Source organism: Ambystoma mexicanum, chromosome 5p (genome assembly GCF_040938575.1).
Source record: "Ambystoma mexicanum isolate Mex_15411 chromosome 5p, UKY_AmexF1_1, whole genome shotgun sequence".
Lineage (NCBI taxonomy): Eukaryota > Metazoa > Chordata > Amphibia > Caudata > Ambystomatidae > Ambystoma > Ambystoma mexicanum.
The window spans coordinates 414,662,597-414,686,124 of NC_090930.1; the positions used below are offsets into that span (position 1 = coordinate 414,662,597).

The 23,528-nt window shown below is 44.5% G+C and overlaps 1 protein-coding gene across 1 annotated transcript in view; it reads right to left on the reverse strand.

Annotated features, from left to right (window-relative positions):
• ADGRG4 (adhesion G protein-coupled receptor G4) overlaps positions 1–23,528 on the reverse strand; it is a 1,571,349-nt gene that overhangs the window by 607,580 nt on the left and 940,241 nt on the right. Inside the window, exon 15 of the mRNA XM_069612803.1 lies at positions 2,927–3,052. Within this exon, the coding sequence (XP_069468904.1) occupies positions 2,927–3,052 (126 nt within the window). The remainder of the gene's footprint in view (positions 1–2,926; positions 3,053–23,528) is intronic.

Here is a 23,528-nt window from a genome sequence, read left to right on the forward strand (position 1 = left end):
AATAGTCCAGCCTTGCACCTGTGATGGCTCTGGGAATAGTCAGGCAGCTCTCTTGGGACAGGAATTGTTTGGCTGCGTTGATGAGCTTGGCCGTGACTGCTGCCGATGAGGCCACAGCGCTCACTTGTTTAGTGAGTGAGAGGCATCCAAATAGACAGCAAGTGATTTTACAGAGGCTGAGACCGGGATACAGATTCCATCTATGGTGAAGATGGTATTTGTATTTTATTGAATTTATATAGCCCTTTAATCCAAAGTGCTTTACATAAGAACAAGCAAAAATACAACAAGCATAAGATGACAATTGAATCACAAATCGAAAACAGTATAAGGAACAATTTACAATATTGCTGAGGTGAGGAGGGAGTAGGGAGGGGCATAGGTGTGTGAGGGAATGGCAGGTATTACTGGAGGTAAGAGCAGAAGTAAGAGGGAAGGCAAGAAGGTGTGAGTAAGAAGAGAGGAAAGAGTAAGACTAGATGAGAGCAGGAGGTGGGTAAGAAGGAGGCAGAGAGGATGGAGAGGGTAAGGAAGAGCAGGAGTAAGAGGTGAGGAATGAGGGGGTGTGAGAAGAAGGAGAGGAAGCGAAGGGTGTTAGAGAGGGGAGTGAAAAAGATAACATTTTAGAGAACATCGAAAGTAAGGGTAGGAGGGAGAAGAGTGGATGTGGAGGGGGAGGCGGTTCCCGTGGAAGGGAGCGAGGAGTTGGAAAGAGCGGGAGGGGCACAGGGTGGTGGAGGAGGAGAGAGTAGGAAAAGATTAGCAGAGCAGAGAGAACGAGAAGGGGTATAGAAAGTAAGAAGGGAGGAGAGGTGGGGGGGTGCGAGACCATAGAGGGATTTGAAAACAAGACAGAGGAACTTGAATTTGAGCTGGGAGTGAAAAGAGAGCACACCTAGAGAGGTGAGAGAAGAGGAGATGGAATCAAGGGGTGAGAGAAGGCAGAGTGAGCGGATAGTTATTAGCATACCCATGGGCCAACCAGCAGGATCTCTGTCTTGTCGTCATTCAAGCAAAGGTGGTTAGTTGACATCCAGGCATGGATAATGAAGTAGATTTTATTGACAGTATGGGAGTATTCTTCGTAGGAGCCTGATAGGGGTATGAGGATTTGGGTGTCATCGGCATAGTTGGTATATGAGATACTGATCTCATTCAGGAGGTCGAACAGAGGTTTGGTAAGAATATTGTAAAATGAAGGGGAGACACGGGAACCTTGTGGAACACTGCTAAAGATGGGGATAGGTGGGGCATTTGCGATGTCTGAAAAAACCCTCCTGGTCCTGTCTTTCAGGAAGGCGGCTATCCGGATGGATGCTTCTTGAGAGAAAATAGCTGATCTAGTGAGGTGGTGGCACAGGGTTTTGTGATTTACTAGGTCGAAGGCGGCCAATAGGTCTAGTAGGAGGAGAAGAGCTGGTTTGCCTTCGTCTCTGAAGTAATCTAGTACAATCTTGAGGTCTAATAGCGCAGATTCCATGCCGTGGCCTGGTGCATAAGCACACTGTCACAGGATATTTCTCCTGCACCACAAGACACCTTATTTGAAGGCATCCTGTGTATCTGTTTATCCTGTACTGTGTTAGGTCACCTGAGCCAGCACAAATTGAGCAAAATAATGGTGTCTGGTAATGTCATACTCATTTTCCTCATTCCTCACCAATCAGTTTAAACTGACTCCCTATGGAGGTCAGGCTTTACTTGAACATTGTCTGCGTCAGCTACAGGTGCTGCAGCATCGTCGTCACGCTCGCCTTCACCAAAAACACAGAACAACGGGAAGCAAGTCAAGCTATACCCTGGAAATCTTCAAAAGCAAAAATGTGAAAATGGGTAACCACGCTTTCCCAGGATAAAGTCCAAGACATTTCAATTCTCATCCTGAAGACGTACCACTCCCTCCCTCAATTCCTTTCAATCATCACTGAATAGTCACTGAGTTGGTGACTGCCCATACTCATCACGCCCCACCTCCTGCCATTCCATTTAATGTAACTTTCCATGCTAGCCTTGTTTATTGAGATAATAAGTACACTATGTGATGTGTGCTGTGTTAAAGCGAGCACAGCCGACTGCTGCAACAGCCTAAACCTACTGAGGCAGAGACAGATGTAGCAACCTTTCCAGAATGGAATACTGCACTCACTCTGCCACATTCATACGGCATAATACACCACAGTTGAAGTAAATACAGGTAGGCTATAGCCTTGCATAATTTAACACAAAAATGGGATGGGTGGAAGGTTTTGAATTCATCTTAACCACTGGCATTGCTCTGGGCAACTTTCAATGCCACTGACGTCTATCCCCACTGAAGCACTACAGAAGGGGGCCTACCATTTGCAAATCAGTCTTGGACCAGCCTCCATGGAGTCCAGTCCAAAATGACAGGCCATGCATCCTCAGCACAGAAACAGTTACAAGCTCAGGCATGTTTCAGCCATGCAATGCATCATCAGTGAGCTGCAGCTTGGTTCGCCATGCTGCAGCCAGCAAGGGACCTACAAATGGGTATACCTGTCTCACTTAGGGACGGTGGTGTGGTGGCTGACCAGAGCACTGGCAGTGGTTAAGACCAATTCAAAACTTTCCAGCCATCACTTTCTTTGGTTATAGTTTCTCTCCCTATTACTTTGAACGGTATGACGTCCTTTCATCACCTGCAATTGCAACGCCAATCATTTCAAAGTGTATATTATTACGAAAACATTCATCGAAATTTTTAGTGGGGTGGGAAAGGGCAGATAAGGGGTTGGGGGTCGAGAGTAGGTAAAGATGGGTGGGGAAGGGGTTTGTGGGGGCTAACACCCCCAACAAACAGAAATGTCGAGGACTTTGTACACAGCCAAGTTCAAGTGCCAGCAAAGTATTTATCATTGGAAACTCTCAGAACAGTTACAAAATATGATATCAATAATGTGAATACCGTATTTTTCTTGATATGCTGCAGCGTGACAGTCACTGGATCCTTCAGATTTTGGATCTTGTTGTTCAGTACACTTGCACCGACGACATAGGTATTTAATATTGTGTTGCCGGACATTTCTGGATCCTGTAACAGAATGAACAATAGAAGATCTAAGTGATATGCACTGTAAAAAACAGCTACATGCCAAGGAGCAGCGAGACTGAGCATAAAACCAATGCCCAATAATGCAGATGAATGACGTCTGCTGAACATGCCACATGTTTCCCATGACATTATCACTCAATCTGGACCCGCCTCCCTGGACCATGATGGATTGCCCTATCTGTCGACCCCATTTCCGTCTTCATGCATCTTGCGGGATGCGATGCTTCGAAGGCGAGCATCTCCATGAGCGCAGCAGGAACAGTTTCTCTGGCTCTGTTTCCCAAGGAAGGAGCTCTCAATTGGGCCTGCTTGAATCTGGCAGAAAGTGACTTGTATACGTGCTAACCCAAAGACACATGGAGTGACCTGCGCCCATCTACATTTCACGTAGGGTTCCAGAACCATACTTCAGGCAAGAGTTGGCAGCATTTCCTTATCTGAAATTGAGACGCAATCCATTGAATTAGAAATCACCAATATTTCGAATTCTATAATGGGTGGTGAGGGCCACTATAAATGTGATAAACCTTATTTTTATCATGTTTTAACGCGTTAAAATTGAATCCAGGGGTGATCACATTGAGAGCGCTTAATATTAATTAATTAAATCAGTCGCTCTTAATGCATACGCAATTATCCAAAACCATTGTAAATTACCAGTTACAATGTTTCAATTGTCAGCTGTATTATCTTCTAAGGAAAATATTCTTCCTTGGTCACAATTCCATACATCGACACCATGAGAAATGGTTCTAGTAGGCCGTCACGCATTTCACAACATTCATCAAAGACCTGTTGCGAGCTTCCTCAGGGCTGTTGGATGAATGGGTATGAATGTGATTATGGGTGCGTTCAAGGCTCTGCGGGGTCCAGGGAGCACTGGAGCACTGTTGACATTTCCTTAAAGTGACATGGCATGTTTTACTGGCATTTTTGTGCAATGCCAACTTGATAAGTTTCATTACGTGGCTAGAATGGCATTTTGGTGAAGCCAGTCTATCCATGTGCTACTGTGGGATGACATTTGTTAATGGGCATCTATGATAGAGCAAACATGATAAGTGTCTAGACTTGCCTACATTGGAGCCAGTTTGGACATGTTTTCATGTTGTGTGTGGCAAAGCATTTTTAATAGCAAAGCCAACAGGAGCATGTTCTTAGGTGGGGGTTCTGGCATATATTGGCACAGCTAGCTGGCACAGTTTTTTATAGTATCATTACTGCCCTTATGTGCAAAGCAAACATGAGTATAGTCATATATTTTAATAATGGCATATATTGGAGCAGCAACATGGAAATGTATGGGCACAGCCAGCGTAAAATTATTTTTTTACTAGAATATATTGTGGGGAAAGTTATGAAAATGTGTTGGGAAATGCGCCTTTGCACTCTTGGTGACTCGAATCTATTGGATTATTTCATGAGTTACCCTACAAAGGGATTTGTAGGTGCTTCTTCACAGAAAGCATATTGTATAATGCACCATTTCCACACATTGGGCCTCATTACAACTCAGGCGGTAAGGGTTTTACGGCGCCGTAAACAGCGCCGACCCTTACCGCCTGAGTACGAGGTCCCTTAGCGCCATGGCGGACTTAACGCCTGCTTTTAGCAGGTGTTAAAATCCATGGCGCTAAGGGACCATGGAGTTAATTACGCCACCGTAATTTACGGTGGCGTAATTAACGCCTTCCCCACTCCCATTATGCCCTATGGGGCAAAAATGGGAATGGGGAAGGGTAAATGGGGATTGGGGACTTACCGCCCCGCCAAGGTCGGAATGGGGCGGTAAGTCCGCCAACCACCATGGCGTAAACATAGTTTACGCCATGGTGGTAAAGTCACGGCCCAGGCGGTAACTTACCGCCTGGGTCGTAATGAGGCCCATTATGTAAAACAATTCTTACAGGGCGATCCTTCCAGAATCCCCTTACATTGGTTCGGGCTCCCTTGCTTGGCTCGTGACTCCAGCATACTTATGGCAAATATTTCCGCCCCTCCAATTAAAAAATGCACCCGCCGCTAGTGGCTGGTATAATTGAATGCCAGCGGCCAAGCACTGCCTCCTTGTTTCTATGCAAGGTGGAAGATTTGGGCATTGATTAAAAAACATCTTACATCTTTCACCTAGCGCAAACTGCGCATGCCCCTGCAGCGGCATGGTCATAGGGGGGGCAGGGGGGCTTGCGCACGCGTGGTGATCCAGGCTAGCCCGGAATTTGCTGCGGCCTCTGCTTTGTTGAGGAGCTTGGGGTAGGCTTGCAGAGGCGGGAACCACAGTTTGTTTTATGCCACTGGTTTTAAGGCTGGCGTGCCCACAGCGCCCTGCTGCTTATATGCTTTCTGTCCAAAACACAACAAAAGCTAAGTGGTTGGAAAACTCAGAATGACCCGTGATATGAATAATTCTGTTATACATAAATCAGTTCCAGCAATACTACTCTCCACGGAGCTGTTGTAGCTTACTCCGAGGCGATTCTACGACGCTTGTTTTTCTACCTCAGAGGTAAGGCATATTTTGGAGTTCGCTTTTAGCAGAAGCTCAAAGCTGGCTGCCTTCGTGTATAATGCAGACTGTGAGGCGCTCTGCTGCAAGTCCTCTCAGTAAAAAGGGTTCCCACTCTGATGGACGGGTTCATGTCCCTTGCAAGTCGAAGGCGCTGAATCGAAGAACCTTTCAATGGCTTTTCAACATTTCACAAACTTTCCGTGAGACCTTAACTATGCGGAGGAAAGCTACAAACGCCGTGTGATTGGCTGTACACTTCATTTCTGTATGATTCTGCGTTTTTAGCTGTATTTTGGTTTTAATGTTATTTATTTTTGTGAGCTACGACTGGGCCTATCCTGTTATGTTGTAGCATTGTTTGTCTCAGTTCTTCTTCAACTCAGACAGTCGTTCTGTGTTGAATCCCAGATTCTGCCTCTGCATTACCCAGAGGTGGCAGACCTAACCGCAGGGTTCACAGCAGCATAAACATTGTTTGCCGCTCTCCCCGTTAGGGCTGTGTTAGGGGCGTGCATTTAAAAAATGCTTCTTCAACCATTGTTTTCACCTTTCTTTACTACATCGTATTCCTTCAGGCAGTGGTGTGCATATCTCACGACCTTGCTAAATGCCATGACATGGATGCACAGTGATAACGTGATGTTTCTATATGTCACTGGAATAAAAACCAACTTAATGGTACATAGTTTATCGACCTCGCAAGGATGAGGGGCTGATCTGGAAGCTGACAGGACACCCTGCAACGTGGGAAGACACATGCATCAGGCTTGTGATATGGCGTGAAGACACGCAGGGACATGGCACGTCACTACGTGCCGGAATAAATACGGCCCCACGCACGGTGGCAAGGCAGTCACCAGCTGGGACCAGTAATGGCTCCACCATGTCCGTGTCTTCACTTGTGAAGCGAAAATGCGGCGCGGCCTACACTCCCACAGGCCCCTGCTGCGTGTGATCACAGTCACACACAACAAAGGGCGACAAGGCTGTTCCGAATGCGGACCCGCTGATTCTACCACCAGCAGGCGGGCTCTCAGCATTGGAACACTCAGGCTCGTGAAACCCTGCTGAGCCATGAAAACATCACTGATCACGATATCCCACCGGTAAGAGTCCTGGGCCATCTTTGTGACCACGATTGTACACACACAAAGGTGGCACTACTCCTCAATCTTTGGGATGCCTGACCCAGTACAAGGGGGCAGAGGGACCAGTTGTCACGGGTGGCCTTGAAAAAGTGTCACTATGTCTGGATAAGATGATGGTGCTCTGAAACCGCCACCTCGTGGAAGAACATCCCGCCAGCACAGCTCCCTAGCCCCAATATGTGAATCGACATTGATGGAACTCCGGCCAGCCTAGGCCCTTGCTGGAAATTTTGGCGCAAACGCCTAAAAAAGTATTTTGACGCAACAGGCGAGCACAATGACATGGCTAAAAAGATCACACCGATATACTCAGCAGACCCTGCAGTCCACGCATTATTTAAGAAATTGCGTCCGTCCGATGACTCATATGGTTCAGCAGTTGCGGCCCTGTCAGAGCACTTTGAACCAACGGTCAACACTGATTACAAAAAGTTCGTAATGAGAACAGCTCTGCAAAAGAGTGACGAAAGAACAACAACAGGGTGAAGAGGAAGAGGAGGACATCTTTTTCATTTCGGCGGTAGTGAGCATCGGTGGAAAAAGCAAGCACCAGCCGAAGTGCTCATGACCATAATGAACACGACCATCCCTGTACTCCTGGACACTGTAGCATCGGTAAACGTGATGGCAGAAGCCCATTACCAATAACTGAAAAACCCACCACCACTCCAGGAAACAAAGGTACAAATATTCACATTTGGGAGCAAGACTCCTTTGACTCTAGAGGGAGCATTCATAACCCTAGTAAAGCACGAAGACAAAACTGGGCAAGATGGAACTCCAAAGACCGTTGCCTATGCAAGTCATGCGCTCTCTATCTCCAACTGAGCAGAGATATTCTTAGAGAGAGAGGCCTTGGCAGTGCTGTAGGGATGTCGCCATTTTCATTTATATATATACGGTAAGCCAGTCAAGGTCATAACTTATCATAAAACGCTATGCCCCATCGTGACAGGAAGCTCAGCAAATCACCGACAACGCATTGAGAAATGGCTGCGGCACTACAAGAGTATGCAGTGAATCTGACATAGCGACCGGGGGCCAATAATGCAGCTGACTACCTGTCCAGGCATCCGAATGGGAAAGGCGATGGTGCACGAGTGAGCATCTTGAAGACCGAAGACTTTGTGAAGATGGTTACCGCCTAAACTATACGCAAATCCATGGAAGTTGACGAGCTGAGGGAAGCGTTGATCAGCGACAGCTGTTTCTAACTCCTGAGAGATGCCATAGTGTTTGGGAAGTGGAAGACAACCCTAGAAAACCTCAGAAACAAGGTTCAAGAGGTGAAATCAACGCTAGAACAACTCTGGAAAGTATAACATGAGCTAACATCCAGATGGTAGTCCCCACAGCACTAATCGAGAGAGTAATCACGATGGCCCACCATGGGCATCAAGGAGCGGCAAAGAGAAAAAGCCACCTCCGACTGAAAGTATAGTTCCCCCTCGAACAAAAAGTGGAAGAATTCATAAAAGCATGTGTGTGTTGCCAGGCAACTGCCCGAGACACAAAGAGCCCTCAATACAATGCATGCCAAGGAGTGAAGATCCCTGGGACTGTGTGCATATGGACTTTGGGTCCACACATCGTGACTCTCACTTCCTTTTGTTGGTGGATCAATGGTCCCGGTGCCCAGAGGGGGAGTTTGTGCCATCTATGGCCATGCATGATGTAATGTCCGTAATGGAGAAAATCTTCACCAAGCACAGATTCCCAAAGACGGTATGTTCCAACAACAGACCACCGCTTCAGAGTGCTGGTCTATAAGAGTTCCTGGCAGAACGAGGGATTAGGCACCCAAAGATCACCCCGGTATGGCGACGAGCAAATGGGGAGAGCTCTTTTTAGGCGTTTTGTGCTTCAAAGATTTGGTTGTCGTAGTGTTTCCTCTTTGCTTTTTGTATTTCCTTTTTGTAAACCCGGTCGTGTTGTAGGAATTTCAGTTTGTTTTCCGCATCGTTTGGTTTCTCAAATCAAGTTCTAGTCTTCGGTTTTTTCTTTTCATGGTGCAAAGTAGTGGGGTGAACCATTTTGCCATAGACCGTTTATTAGAAGAAGCGAAGGGTTTTTCTTTGGTGATGTTGTCTATAGTAGTTATGATCCAGGAATGCAGCAGGGTAACCTTTTTATCCAGGTCATCTTCTTCCATGAATGTTGGGTGTGGTTTGTTTAGCTCCAGGAGTTCATGCAGGTTGGAGTTTTTGATGGTTCTCCAATTTCTTCTTATGGTTTTCATTGTTTTGTCCGGTCGATTGTTTGTTAGCCTGGTCATTTTGATTACGAAGGGGATGATGAGGTGGTTGCTTTAGGGTATTTGAATCGGGGGTGCCGTGGTGAGGAGTAGTTTGTTAGCGAAGATTGCGTCAAGTGTATGCCCTGCCGAGTGGGTTGCTCCTTTGACTAGTTGTTGAAGGTTCATTCCTGCTAGTTGGCTGGTTAGCGATTTTTGTATGGTTGTGCTTTCTCCTTCAAACCAGATGTTGAAGTCTCTTAGGACTATCAGATGATTGTGTTTGATGGCTAGGCTGGTGATTGCCTCTGTGAAGGAGTCTACGAAGGTTGCATCGTAGGTTGGTGGTCTATATATTAGTACGAATTTCAAGTTTGTTTTTGATGTTACTGATAGACGTATGGTTAGGGATTCGCATTTATCGTTGATTAGTGGGTCTTCCCTTCATGAACTATTAATAATGATTTAAAATGAATGGCTACTGCTCTCACTCTGCCATTTGTGCAATTAACATTTAACAGAACACCTATTTAATTGCAACTGCATTGCTGGATAACAGTGCGCAGGTATCCAGGTTTCTTTTAGAACAAGAATATAAATTGAAAGTTGCTTAGAAGGTTTGCAATTTTGATTGCATGACAAGGTGTTAATGTAGCATTGAGAAGAACAAGTTACTTCTTACCTTGTAACGTTCTTTCGATGGGGTGTTCCTCTGACGTATTCCTTATCTTTGATAGATCATCTCCCAGCTTGCTGGCCTCGGAATATTTTTTTCAGTAGAGGGCGCTGCGCGTCGACGTCCCTCGAGCCGATGTCGCTCAACGGCCTCCGTATCAGCACCGACGTCGCCACGCGTATAAATAGACTCGCGCAGCGTCTGTTGCTCAGTTCCGTTTTGACGTTAACAGTTGTTTTACATGAATTGGTTATTGACCTTTAAGGAGCGTAAGCTGCAACCACAAGGGAAGTATTACTACGGGGATGGATGGGAGAGGCGATAAGGAATACATCGGATGAACATCCCATCGAAAGAACGTTACAAGGTAAGAAGTAACTTGTTCTTCGAAGGGATTGTCTCCTCCGACGTATTCTTTATCTTTGAAAGACTCCCATAGCAGTGGTGTGCAATTGGAAGTGGGAATAAAACTCAATGTTTCCTTTTAGGAATGAACCGAATGTAATACGGCTTTGCCAAACTTAGTCTCTTGACTAGAGGAGGAATCCAGGTTGTAAAATCTTGTGAAGGTATGTGCGGACGACCATGTGGCAGCCGCACATATGTCTCGAACCGGAACCCCGCTTTGGAGGGCCGAGGAGGCTGCAATACCCCTGGTTGAATGAGCCCTAAGATTTTGAGGAGGCTCTTTCACTGCCAGTTTGTAACATTCCAGGATGGCCAAAATAATCCATCTGGAAATGGTTTGTTTTGTTATCGGTAGTCCCAACTTGTGCCCTGAGTAACCCACGAACAGTTGGTCTGCTTGCCTAATCCTAGCAAGTCTGCTGATGTAAAAGCTTAAAGCCCGCCTTGGGTCCAGCCTATGTAGCCTTTCTTTCTCTTTCCCTGGATGGGGAGGCGGATAGAATGAAGGTAAAGTAATTTTCTGAGTGATGTGGAATTCAGAAACCACCTTTGGGAGGAAATTAGGCTTCACCTGTAGGACAACCTTGTCTTTATGAAAAATTGTATGAGGGGGTTTACAAAATAGAGCTTGTAATTCGCTCACCCTTCTAGCAAATGTAAATTTAAGATTAAATTTAAGTCCCATAAAGGAACCTGGAAAGGTCTTGGAGGGTAGACATTAGTTAATCCCTTTAGAAATTGTATTACTAAGGGTAATTTGAAATACGAAGGCTCCTCCGCAGTGCGCTTGAAGATCGATAGCGCTGCGAGATAGCCCTTAATAGTACCAACTTGAAGGCCTGAATTTGCCAAGTAGAGTAGAAAGGATAACACTGTTGGTGTACCACGTGAAAAGGGGTCGATATTCTCTTCTCTACACCAGCTGCAAAACTTGTTCCAACGGCAGCAGTATAAAGACTTTGTTGCTGGCCTTCTGGCCGAAAGCAACACTTCCATGACGTCATCAGGGAGGTCCCAATCCTTGTATCTCAACCTTTCAGAAGCCAGGCGTGAAGGTTGAGGGTTCTGATGTCTGGATGGACAACCTGACCTCCCTTCTGTGAGAGAAGATTCTCCTTGAGTGGAAGACGAATTGGAGGGCAGATGGACATGTCCAGAAGGTCCGGGTACCACGTTCTCCTGGTTCTCTGGAATCTTCTCAACCTCCTGATCATTTGAGGAATGACAGGGACTGGTGGAAATGCGTACAGGAGTGGAAACTCCCAGTCCATTACGAACGTGTCCCCTAGAGCTCCTCTCAGGGGAAATTACCTTGAACAAAACAGATCGCACTTCCTGTTGGTACTGGTGGCGAACAGATCCACTTGAGGGGTTCCCCAAAGGGCAAAGATCTCCTGAAGGACTTCCTGAGCTAGTTCCCACTCGCGGGAGACTGTGCCCTGCCTGCTCAGAGCATCCGCCGTCAAGTTCTACTCTCCGGCTAGGTGAACTGCCGATAGATAGATTCCTTCTTGAATTTCCCAAAACCAGCACTGCATCTCCTCGCTGCACAGTGGCAGTGATCCTACGCCTCCTCTTTTGTTGAGGTAGTGCATGGCCACTGTGTTGTCTGTCATTATCAGGACATTTTTCCCCTGTACAGCTGGCAGAAAAGCCTTCAGCGCTAGTCTGATTGCTCTCAGCTCTAACAGGTTGATATGTAGTCTGGACTCCGATGGAGACCAACGACCGCTGATGGTCAAGTAGTTGGTATGGGCTCCCCACCCCGTGAGTGAGGCATCTGTGACTACTGTTATCTCCAGCCATGGTTGCCAAAACAGTTCTCCCTTCAAGATGTTTTTCTGGCAGGCCCACCACTGAAGGTCTCGAGCCACCTTGTCCGGAACCTGAAGGAGGTCTGTCATTCTCCCTGAGAATTGCGACCACTGAGTTCTCAGTGCCCACTGAAGAGATCTCATTCTCAGGCGAGCCTCTGGCACAAGGAAGATGCAGGATGCCATGAGGCCTAGCAACCTCAAAAAGTCAAAGGCTGGGATACGTTGGGCATTTTGAAACTTGGTGACCATCTGCAGAATATCTTGAGCCCTCACCTCTGGTGGCGAGGCTTTTCCCAGAGAAGTGACCAGGGCCGCTCCAATGAACTGGAGTCTCTGTGATGGTATCATCTGTGACTTCTTTAAATTGAGAGAGAAGCCCAGTTTGTGAAGGAAGTGGCAGACATAATCTAGCTGGATCTGAGCTTGTTCTGACGATACAGCTCTGATCAGCCAATCGTCCAGGTAGGGGTAGACGTGGATCCCTTCCCTCCTTAGACTTGCAGCCACTACCGACATTAGCTTTCTGAAGACCCTCGGGGCGGACGTCAGCCCAAATGGCAGAACTCGAAATTGATAATGAGAGCTGCCAATTGCGAACCTCAGGTATTTCCTGTGTTTGAGATGGATTTTCACATGGAAATAAGCATCCTGGAGGTCCAGAGATACCAGCCAGTCCTGGAGCTGGAGGGCCTGAAGGATCTGAGAGAGAGTTACCATCTTGAACTTGTCCTTCCTGAGGAACTTGTTCAATTCTCGTAAGTCCAAGATAGGTCTCAGTCCTCTGTCTTTCTTCGGTATGAGAAAGTAGGGGGAGTACCAGCCCTTGTTCCTCTCTGCTACAGGTACCGGTTCTATGGCACCTTTCTCTAGCAGGTCTACAATTTCCTGCAAGAGGAGCGGATCTGGAACTTTCAGAGAGCTGTTCCCCGGTGGATGACTCTGAGGGATGTGTAGAAAATGCAGGCAGTAACCTTGGGCAACTGTCTCCAATGCCCAAGCATCTGACGTAATAGCCTGCTGGAAAGCGAAGGATCGCTTTATGTTGTACTGTGTGGAGCCCTGCAGCCTGTTCTAATCGGCACTGCGAGCCGCTGCTCTTGCCGATATTCTCGCCGCATACCCGCTTCCTGGAGGAGGCGGAGCTGCGTGTGGCACGTGACGGCACACGTGACTGCCTTCTGCTTCTAAAGCAGCTGCGAGCCGCCCGATCGGCGTATTCTGCTGGAAAGCGAAGGATCGCTTTATGTTGTACTGTGTCGAGCCCTGCAGCCTGTTCTAATCGGCACTGCGAGCTGCTGCTCTTGCCGATATTCTCGCCGCATACCCGCTTCCTGGAGGAGGCGGAGCTGCGTGTGGCACGTGACGGCACACGTGACTGCCTTCTGCTTCTAAAGCAGCTGCGAGCCGCCCGAGCGGCGTATTCAGCTGGAAAGCGAAGGATCGCTTTATGTTGTACTGTGTGGAGCCCTGCAGCCTGTTCTAAACGGCACTGCGAGCCGCTGCTCTTGCCGATATTCTCGCCGCATACCCGCTTCCTGGAGGAGGCGGAGCTGCGTGTGGCACGTGACGGCACACGTGACTGCCTTCTGCTTTTAAAGCAGCTGCGAGCCACCCTTGCGGCGATAAGCCCTGTGGCGTCAAGCCCATTGCCTGTTATGCGGCTGTTTTGCGGATGGTTTGAAAAGTGAATCACCCATTTAAGGTACTGTACGTAACTAGTGTTATCATTCAGTCCACACCTTGGAGCCAAAACCTGTGATGAACTCAGGAACATTATTTTAGATATCAAAGCTAATAACAGCTAAGGTTGTCATTTTATAACTTTAAAGTTTACATAGTATTGTTCTTAAGAAAGAAAGTGTATTTTATACCTTATGTTTACCTTACGAACAGGCATGCCATCCGAGATAACTAGAGATTCTATGACTACTACATCATCTATCATGCCTAATACACTGGACTTAGCGTTGCTTCCTCAAACCCCCATTAATCAAAATTTAGCCACTTCACATGAAAGGACTAAAAGTCGAATTCGTACATCAAAAAAAAATATCATTTTGACACCTATTAATAAAAATTCAAATGATATTCGCAATTTTTATGCTGCTAAACCACACGTTTTAATGAGTTCTAATTTGACTGCGCTTGCTCCCCCAGTTTTGATTAGAGCAGAAACGGTTTTATCTAATGGTGATATGAATGATGTGATTCCTAAATCAATTCCCAATTCAGACAATGAGGTTTCTGCCCCCCCTTTGAGTTCCTCCGTATCTGATCTAACTCTACTAACTATACCCCATTCACCGATTAGAATAATTAAACCTATGCGAACTTGCACTACTGTTTTAGAAGAGCAACCTTAGACCCAAATGTGATGACAAATGAATGTCAAATTTCATTATTGGAGAATGTTACATTAGCTTCAATAATCATTGAGGACGTGCGACATACCTCTAATAATAAACTTCTTTCTGCTCTTTCACAAAATTCTTCCGAGTGTAGAGAGCTTGAAAGTTCAAGAGTTTCGATCACGACTGATTATGCACAGGCATGTTCCATGAATTCAACAAGACAAGACGAGGAGATCTCTTTTTTGCAACCTACCCCTCGTTGTTGCCAAACTTCCGATATGAAACGACAACCAACTGACCCTTTACTGAACCCGGTTTTATTGGAAGTTACTTTGGGAGCTATTAATACAACTATGGCTACTCTATTTAAGCTTTTTAATTCTTTGGATCAGAAGCTAGCTATCCAAACTGATAAATTAAATCAAATAAGTGATTGGATGAAAGACACTTCTCTTAAATGTTCCAAGGAATTATCTTTGGTACATTTGGAACAAAGGATTGGAAAGCTTGAATCCAATTGGTCATCTTATCAAAACTTAAATGTACACTCAGGCCCTTCTATTCTTCAGCGTATATCACATTTAGAGAGGATGATGCAAGACCCCCTAATAACTACGCCATCTTTATCAATGTTTCCTAATATAATTCGACCTATTGAATGTGATGATGTTGAAGACATAGCTAAACCTAATGAATCTTGGATTAGTATTGATTCCCCTGTGAGAACTGAGGGTCAACCAATACCGAGCCAGACATGTCGAGAATTTATCCTAAAACCACAGAAGCTGGGAGGTTCTTTGTTAAATAAGAAAAAAATTAAACAGTTGTCATCTAAGCTTATACAAAGAAATAAAAAAGCTCTTTCAGAGTTAAAAAAAACATTGCAGATACCTCTTCTTCCAGATGTTACTACGTCTCTTCCTCATAAATCTGCTGCCCTGCCAGCATTAAGCAATGAGATATCTAATAATGACTATGTCAATATACCCGATAATACGCGGGTTGATGGAGCTGTACAAGATATTCCTCCTCCCTCTCATATTGCTCCCGCTCACCGGATCCTAGCAGAAGTTCCTAAATCATTCTCTAACTATGATCCATTGAATGAGCTGGTCTCTCTTTTAACATCTAAATCTGATAACATACCGACAACACAGGCCTGCTCGAATGTACACACAAAACTAGTAATCCAAAATGAGGTTGATTTGACAGGTGCTACAAAAGTATTTCTTCCTAGCGCTCCGATAGAAAAAGTAGAAGATAGTTTAACTGCTTTGAGAAATGCAGTCGATTCCTATCTACTTAATAGAAGATCTGAAGCGCTATCTGATACTTTACATACCCTTGAACAGCCCCCTCATACACATAATGTTAATAAAAACCCACAAAATTACGTTAATGTTCTCAAAAACCGATCTGATAATTGTATGAAAATCATGCCTCCTCCTTCTAATATGCAGCACCTCCGAAATCAATCTAAAGAAATAGGTGTAACATGAATATACACAATGGTAGTAATAAACGTTATGTAAACAACGATAGTGCTGCTTTTTTAAAGAAACTTAACCAGTATCACACTTTGATCTTAAAGTGCCGGGATGGTTCTTTTCCAAAATATGATTTATGTCGTGCAAGTGTCTTCAATATATTTGGAGACATAGAGGGCCTAGAAGCCATTTCCTCATCAGATGTGGATCAAGTGGAGTTTCTTTGTGATAAAAACCTTTCCATTGTTAGGCTATGGATAAAATCTGGTTTTGTTCGCAATACACTATGGAATGCCAGAATGGAATTGTTTAATCTGGGTTTTTTGTTAGCCCAAGACCCAGCACGCCAGCAATTTAAAGAGACTGATGGAAATAAGTCTATTAGTGGTATAAATTCTGAACCTTCGTGTAACTGCAATTATTGTACTAATTATTCGTCATCTGATCCCAATGTAGGACCCAATGTCTACTCGTAACCACGAATAACCGTTTCCATCAATACTTTTTCACTTGCTAGTTGGAATACTAGAGGGTACTCTCATTTGCAGTGGAATTTAGATAATAATTTGAATAGTTATGATATTGTAGCCCTACAAGAAACATGGTTACTAAATCTTCCCATATGGGACGATCATGAGATTAGTTTACTACCAGCAGCACATGGTGGTAAAGGTAGACCTACAGCCGGGTTGTTAGTAGCAGTGAAAGTGAGCAGGGGATTGAAAATCATACCCTGGCAAACACCAATTAAATTCATTCAATTGGTTAAGATTCTTTTCAACTCACAGACATATGCACTTATTAATCTATATAGAAACCCGGTAGGCATCACTGATGATAGCTTTTATGATGCCCTTTCTTGTATGTTTGAGCTTATCTCAAATGAAACTAACATTGTTGGAATATTGCTAATGGGCGATTTGAACTTCTCCTGTTTCTATTCTAATAAGAGGAATTGGAGTCGAGAAGGTGCAAGATGGAATTCCTTTATGGAAGATCATGGATTAAGCTTGATAAATGGTGCTATCACAGGTGATATTCCACCTATGAATACCTGGGAAAGAGGCTCCTCTAAATCTACCATCGATTACATCTTTGTTTCGAACTCCATATTTACAAACATTAGCAAATTTGAGATAATCAAACAAACATCTAGTGATCATCACCTTCTATCTTTACATTGGTTGGTAGATAGTGGTGACCACACGAAAATTGCAATGTACTATAAACATACTCTATCTGTTAATAATGGCAGAAATCGATTCAAATGGTCTACCAACAAACTACTGGCTTTGAATGATGCAATTCTAGAAAATCAAATTTTACCCAGGTCCAATTCTTATATAGAAATTCTTAGCACCTTCGCGAATCCTCTTCCTGTTCATAGTAAACCAGGTAAAAGACATGTTCATAGCTTTGATCTGCTGCTATATGAACGAAAGAAAGCCTATAGAAGAGAGATTAGAATTGCTCAGAAATTACCTTTAATTGATCAAAATAAGGCTGTTAAAAATGCTTCTTCGAAATATCGCAACTGGGTACGAGCAAGGAGAGCTACCTTGTATCAAAAAGATAGTGAATGTTTTCTATCAGCTTGCCGGGGTAAAAATTCAGGCCTTATATGGGAACTCCTGAATAGATGTAACATCTCAGCCCTACCACATGTGCAGCTCAATGGCGTACCTGAATCGATGTGGGTTACACATTTTTCATCCTTGTATAGTGATCCTATGATCAACCATTATATTTACAACAGTACCGTTGTAAACAGTTGATCTTTACATTTTACAAAAATGACCATTCAAACTTTCATTAAAGCTTCTTCGTCATCTAGAGCGGCAGGCTTAGATGGACTGACCAACGTAATGCTCAAACAAAATATACTAGAGTGGTCATTAATTTTGAATAATATGTTTCTGCAGATACTACAAACTAAAAATATTCCGCAATCATGGCGTTCTTCTGTAATCATTCCAGTCTATAAAAAAGGTGATCGGACTAACCCCGAAAAATTATCGTCCAATAACGTTACTAGACGTACCGGGCAAAATTTTTTGTAGACTGGTGTTAAGAGATTTTATTGATTGGACAAAGAAAGTAAACCAGCGCGACCCAGCACAGACTGGATTTGTAGCAGGGCTGGGCACGAGCATTAATTTAATAACTTTAAATGCTATAAAACAACAAGCAATATATAAAAAGCAAGCCAGATATTTTGCGTTTGTACATCTTCATTCCGCATTTGATTCGGTCTCAAGACCAAAACTGATAGATAAGTTAGTCAAAGCGAATTGCCCATCCACTCTTACTGACATTATTTTTGCCCTCCATTCACAAACCAGGGTTTATGTAAGGCTAAACTCTGAGGGGCTTCTATCAACCCCTATTCTAACATTTAGAGGGCTGAAACAGGGATGCATTTTGGCGGCTGCCTTATTTAACTTTTTTATTAATGATGTGCAGGATATTTTTCACAAAGTAATCGCTGACGCTCCTAAATTGAACAATGTAAAAATCTGTGCATTGTGGTATGCAGATGATCTTGTGTTGGTATCAAAAACCCCAAGTGGTTTACACAATCTCTTGTTAGCTTTATGCTCCTATTTCAAAGAAAATGAACTTGTAGTAAACACGAGTAAAACACAAATAGTTACATATGTTCCTAAAGGCGCACGTAAACATCTAATGAACTGGCAGATTGATGGAATATCCTTAAAAACGGTACCAAATTATGTTTATTTGGGCCTGATTTTTGAGGGCACTCCAACGTTAGACTCACATCTGAATAAAATTAAGCAGAAGCTAACCACAGCAATTTGTCAGACACGAGTAATCATTTCTAAATATGGTAAATTTTCCATCAAAGCTGCCATTACTTATTGGGATCAGAATGTTGTAGCAACCATTCTTTATGGTATGGAAACACTAATTGTTCCTTTAGGGTTTTTGAATTTATTGGAAGCCAAGTTTTGGCGTACAATCTTAAATCTACCTCAATGTATTCCAGGAGTGTTAATAAGATACGAATTGGGATTAATTTCTCTAAGTGCACTATATAATTGGCGCTTATGTGCCCTATTTCGTAAATGTTTACTATCTACATATGGTGACTCTACATTATCCACTATTTCAAGTTACCTAATTAATTCTACAGAAATGTTCCCAAAATACTGGACTATGAAAATTTTAACAATCATGGTACATGCTGACATCTCACTAAAACTGCTTATTGCTCATCCAGAGCTGGCAAAGAAGAAGGTGTATATGATGGACTGGATCGACACCAGAACTTTGTGTCTAACTTATAAAGACTTTGATCCTACAATCTTTGGTCCAAAACGCTATAAAAACATTGCGTCCTATTTGCTTTTAGCACCATCTGCTGCTTTAAAATCTGCGATTCTTCGCTTAAGGTTTAACATCTGGCCTACCGGTGAGGTCAAAGCAAGAAGGAAACAAATTGCTTCTGACCATAACTGGTGCCGGTTCTGTAAAAATGTTATGATTGTGGAATCCCTTCAACACTTAATACTGGATTGCCCTGCACTTAGTACACTAAGAAAATTGCACTTTGTTAACCATTTTGCATACTTTGCACAACTCGACCCAAAAAATAGATGGGCCGCCTTGGCTGCTACTGATTGTATGAGTATAAGAATTGCAACAATCAATTTTTTACAGGCCTTGAACCTAGAATGATGATGATTGTATAATATGAATTGATAAAGTTTTTGGCTGTTTTATTTGGATTTTTATGTTTAAGAATTTTCTAAATGTATAAATTGAAAAAGTTGATATAAATTCAACTGTATTCAATAATAAAAAAAAAAAAAAAAATAGCCTGCCATTATGTCAGATGTTGAGTTAACCTGCCCCGTACTGGTGTTTTGTGAAGAGAGTCCTCAGAGCGGTTTGGAGGCGGCTGATGCAGATGCCGAGGGTAAAGAGGCACCTGCTGCTGCTGCGGCTTTTGTGTTTTTACCCCGTCCACCTCGGGTGAATTTCTTCGGACCCCTTTGAACCGGCTGTCCTCTGCCCTTTCCGAATGTGGAATAGAAGCGAAAGGACTTACCTCTCCAAGAGGTTCCTGAGGGGCGATATGGTGTCTGACGGATTGCAGCTCCTAAGGATTTTGCTGCTGCCTTTGATGTTTGTAGTTTTTCTAAACTGTCATCTGCCTTCTTACCAAACAAAGAAGAGCTCTCAAAGGGCATATTCAAGAGTCTGCTTTGCACATCTGGAGCAAAACCAGACTTTCGCAACCAAGCAAATCTCCTGGTTGTTGTACTTGCCATGGCCCTGCTGATGCTGTCAGCAGAATCGATGCCGTCTGAAGGGATTCAACATTGCGTCCTTACCATCCTTAATGATGTTGAGAAACGCTTCCCTTTCTTCTCCCTCCAGGAGGCAGTCAGCCGCTGATGAAGCACACTCCCCAAGTGTGTGGCTGAACCTTGCGAGCGTACAAGTAGCATTGATGGATTTCAACGTCATGCTACATGCGGAAAATACTTTTTTGGCCATAGAGTCATATCTCTTATCATCCCTGTCCTGTGGAACAGTAGGGTAAGCTGATTTACACCCGCTGAAGTAGCTGCCTGAACAACCAGACTCTCCGGAGTTGGGTGTTTGGATAAATATTCAGGGTCAGCAGAAGACACCCGATATTTAGCTGATAATTTTTTGTTAACTGCCGGGATTACCTCAGGTGTTTCCCAGTTTGCCAATATTCTCCTTTGTAATGCCACATAAAATGGCACCACAGGATCCTCCTGTGGACCTTTGACCAAGATGTCTGTGAGGTCGTCTTGCTGAAAAGCAGGTGAGTGTGTGGAACATCCCATGAACTCTATTATCCTTGCCATCAAGGTTCTATAAGGGGTTTCAGCATGTTCCCCTGGGCCTGGTGTGGCAAATTCCACTTCTGGGGAAGTGTCCAACCCACTTGCTTCCTGTAGGGTTTCATGGAGGTCTTTCAACCTACCTTCCTCAGAGGTAAATTCCTCTGGTGCGGGAGTTGCAGATCCCTTCAACTCAAAAGGTCTTTCCTGACCTGAATCCTCCCCTTCTTCATAAATAGAAGATAAGACCCTGGAGTGATCAGGTCTTGAAAATGGTATAAATCCCATTTCCAGAGCAGAAGGAGCCACATTTTTCATGATTGGCTGAGAAAACGTCGACGTCGTCGAGGCGGACGTTAAAGGCTTCGAAGCCATCGAAAAAGGCGTCGAGAAAGGTGGTAGAGGCCTCAATGAACTCGAGAGTATCGGGATTCTACTCGAGGTTGTCGACGACATTCTCGTGCTCGAGGCTCTGGGTATGGCTACTGGCTGTGAGGTGGCCGTGGGTTTATCCTTTCTCGGCGTCGACGTCGGCGTCGAAGATGGCGTCGACTCGACTGACCTGTGTGTCGAAGAACCCTTCGATAACGGCATCGGCGACGCTGATCTAAGTGTCGAAGGGATCTTCGACTACGGTGTCAAAGACGCAACTTTGCCTTTACTCGAGGGTTCGTGACGCTCTCGAATGGCTTCTTTTGCCGGGTACTGCGACTCGCGGCTTTTTGATTTTTCAGGTCTTTCACCCAGGGTATCATCCCCAGCAGTCTTCGAGGGGGTTGAGGCCGCTTTCTCGAAGACGCTTAGCATCTTTTTCCTGAATTCTTCCCACTCAGCCTGAGAGCTATGTTTTTTGGGGCAGGAGACACTTTTTGGGGAAACGGAAGAAGACGAAGACTAGGAAGGGGATCTTCGACGTCTCTTTTTTGAATGCTTAGATCTCGAAGAGTGATGGGAACTGCTTCGAGACCTAGAACGAGAATGTCTTTTGTGATGGCGAGGAGACGAATGTATCGACTCCGCTGAGGAAACTTTCGAAGAAGTTTTAACTGCCTTACCTCTCTCGAGCTTCCCCTTACACTCCTTCAAGGCTTTCGCCGTCATGGGCATGCAGTCCTCGCACTCCGAACAATGGTGCTCGATTCCCAGGCACCACAAACAGATCCTGTGAGGATCCGTCAACGACATTTTCTTTCCACAGTCTCAACATTTTTTGAAGCCGGACCGTGGAGTCGTCGGTTCGGGTGAGGAAGCCATCGAGTACGAGTCGGTATTCACGAGGAATATATTGATATATTTGACTGAAGAACTGAGCAACGATATTCTGAGGCCCCACGAAGCGCGGAAAAATGGAACTGAACAACGGACGCTGCGCGAGTCTATTTATACGCGGGGTGACGTTGGCACCGATACGGAGGCCGTCGAGGGACATCGGCTCGAGGGACGTCGACGCACAGTGCCCTCTACTGAAAAAAAAATTCCGAGGCCAGCAAGCTGGGCGATGATCTATCAAAGATAAGGAATACGTCAGAGGACACAATCCCTTTGAAGGGCACATTTTAATGGGAATGTTGACGTAGGATAGTTTAATGCGGATTCTGCAACACATTTGTGACACATCGTGGGGTTCAAGAGAGCTGAACAATAGCTAAGTATCTAGATATTTGTGTGCTATTCAGAGTGTATAGGTTCCATCATCCAAATGGTTCAGGGAGAAACTGATTGAGCGCAACTGGATTACTTGTGTTGAAATGGGTTTGTATAATGTTATTTTCAATTATGGGAGAATATATGGTGAATCTGAAAAAGGTGAATCTGAAAAATTATTTCCGAAGCGATTTTTAACATTTAATGCTATACCAGGGTTAGTTCGACAGATGCCTTGGTTATTGCTTTGGGTAGGAGTGGCAAGATGTAGCACTGAGGTGTGGTAAGCACAGTTTGGCTTTTGCTCGACTTGTCTTGACTCGTTATGTGAACTGGGGCTTTTTTTTCTAAGGATGTAGGAATGGTGTTTGGGGCCATCGCCAGATCGTGCTCACCTAATTCTATATATTTGTGCACAATGCTGGCAACAGACGAGGTTGGAAATTTGGCCAAGTCTGCAGGAGAGGTAGGAGGCATAACTCAATAGTTCCGGTACTACAAAAGAGCACTTACCTTATTCATAAAGCTTTCAAGACACGCGGGCAAGAACTTGGACTGCAGATTTTTACTGGCCAGTAGTGTAGAGTGACGTACCAATGACCCCGCTCTAACAGCCTCAAACAGGCTTCTCATAGGCGTAAAGCACTATTACAGACCTTTTGAGATAAGAGTCTCAGGTGGATGACGAGGAGAACATGCGCTGGCTACGGCATGGCAGGAAGTGTGGTGTGAAGGACCACATAAGGGAATAATACATAAATAGAGCAGAAATAAGTGATACTATATTTCTATTACACACACTGGTTGGTACAGTGATTCTTTTTAAAAGTAAAATATGTGCAACTATTCCTTTACATCTTGTAGTCCACGTGCTACTTGAATGCTGAAGCAGTGGTAAATAAGTTGTAAAGTGGTGCTTGCACATTGCTGTGGGGCAGTGCGGCTCAAGGGTGGCACTGATGTTGGTCAGATCATTTTGAGACGTCAGATTGGGGTTCTCAGATGTTTGCAAACATTACTAGGCATCACGAAGGGCTACAGCCAATGATGGGATTACATAGACTGTAACAACTATGAAATCCGATTGGAAAGGCATAATTTGGGACTGTGCCCACCAGTCCAGGTTTGTTACAGCAATGGGGCTTTCTGCACGCAGCAGGATAATTGGTGGTCCAGTCATGAAGAATTTGAGGTAGCATGATGGGTTGGAAATGCAAGGTCACACTGGCAGCCGCACTTTGGGGTAACCATTCATTGCCAACTTTAGATGATATCTGGAATGCGAGGCTGGGCAAACTGAGGTATTTAGACTCTTTGAGATGTAATCAGGGAAGGCCACCT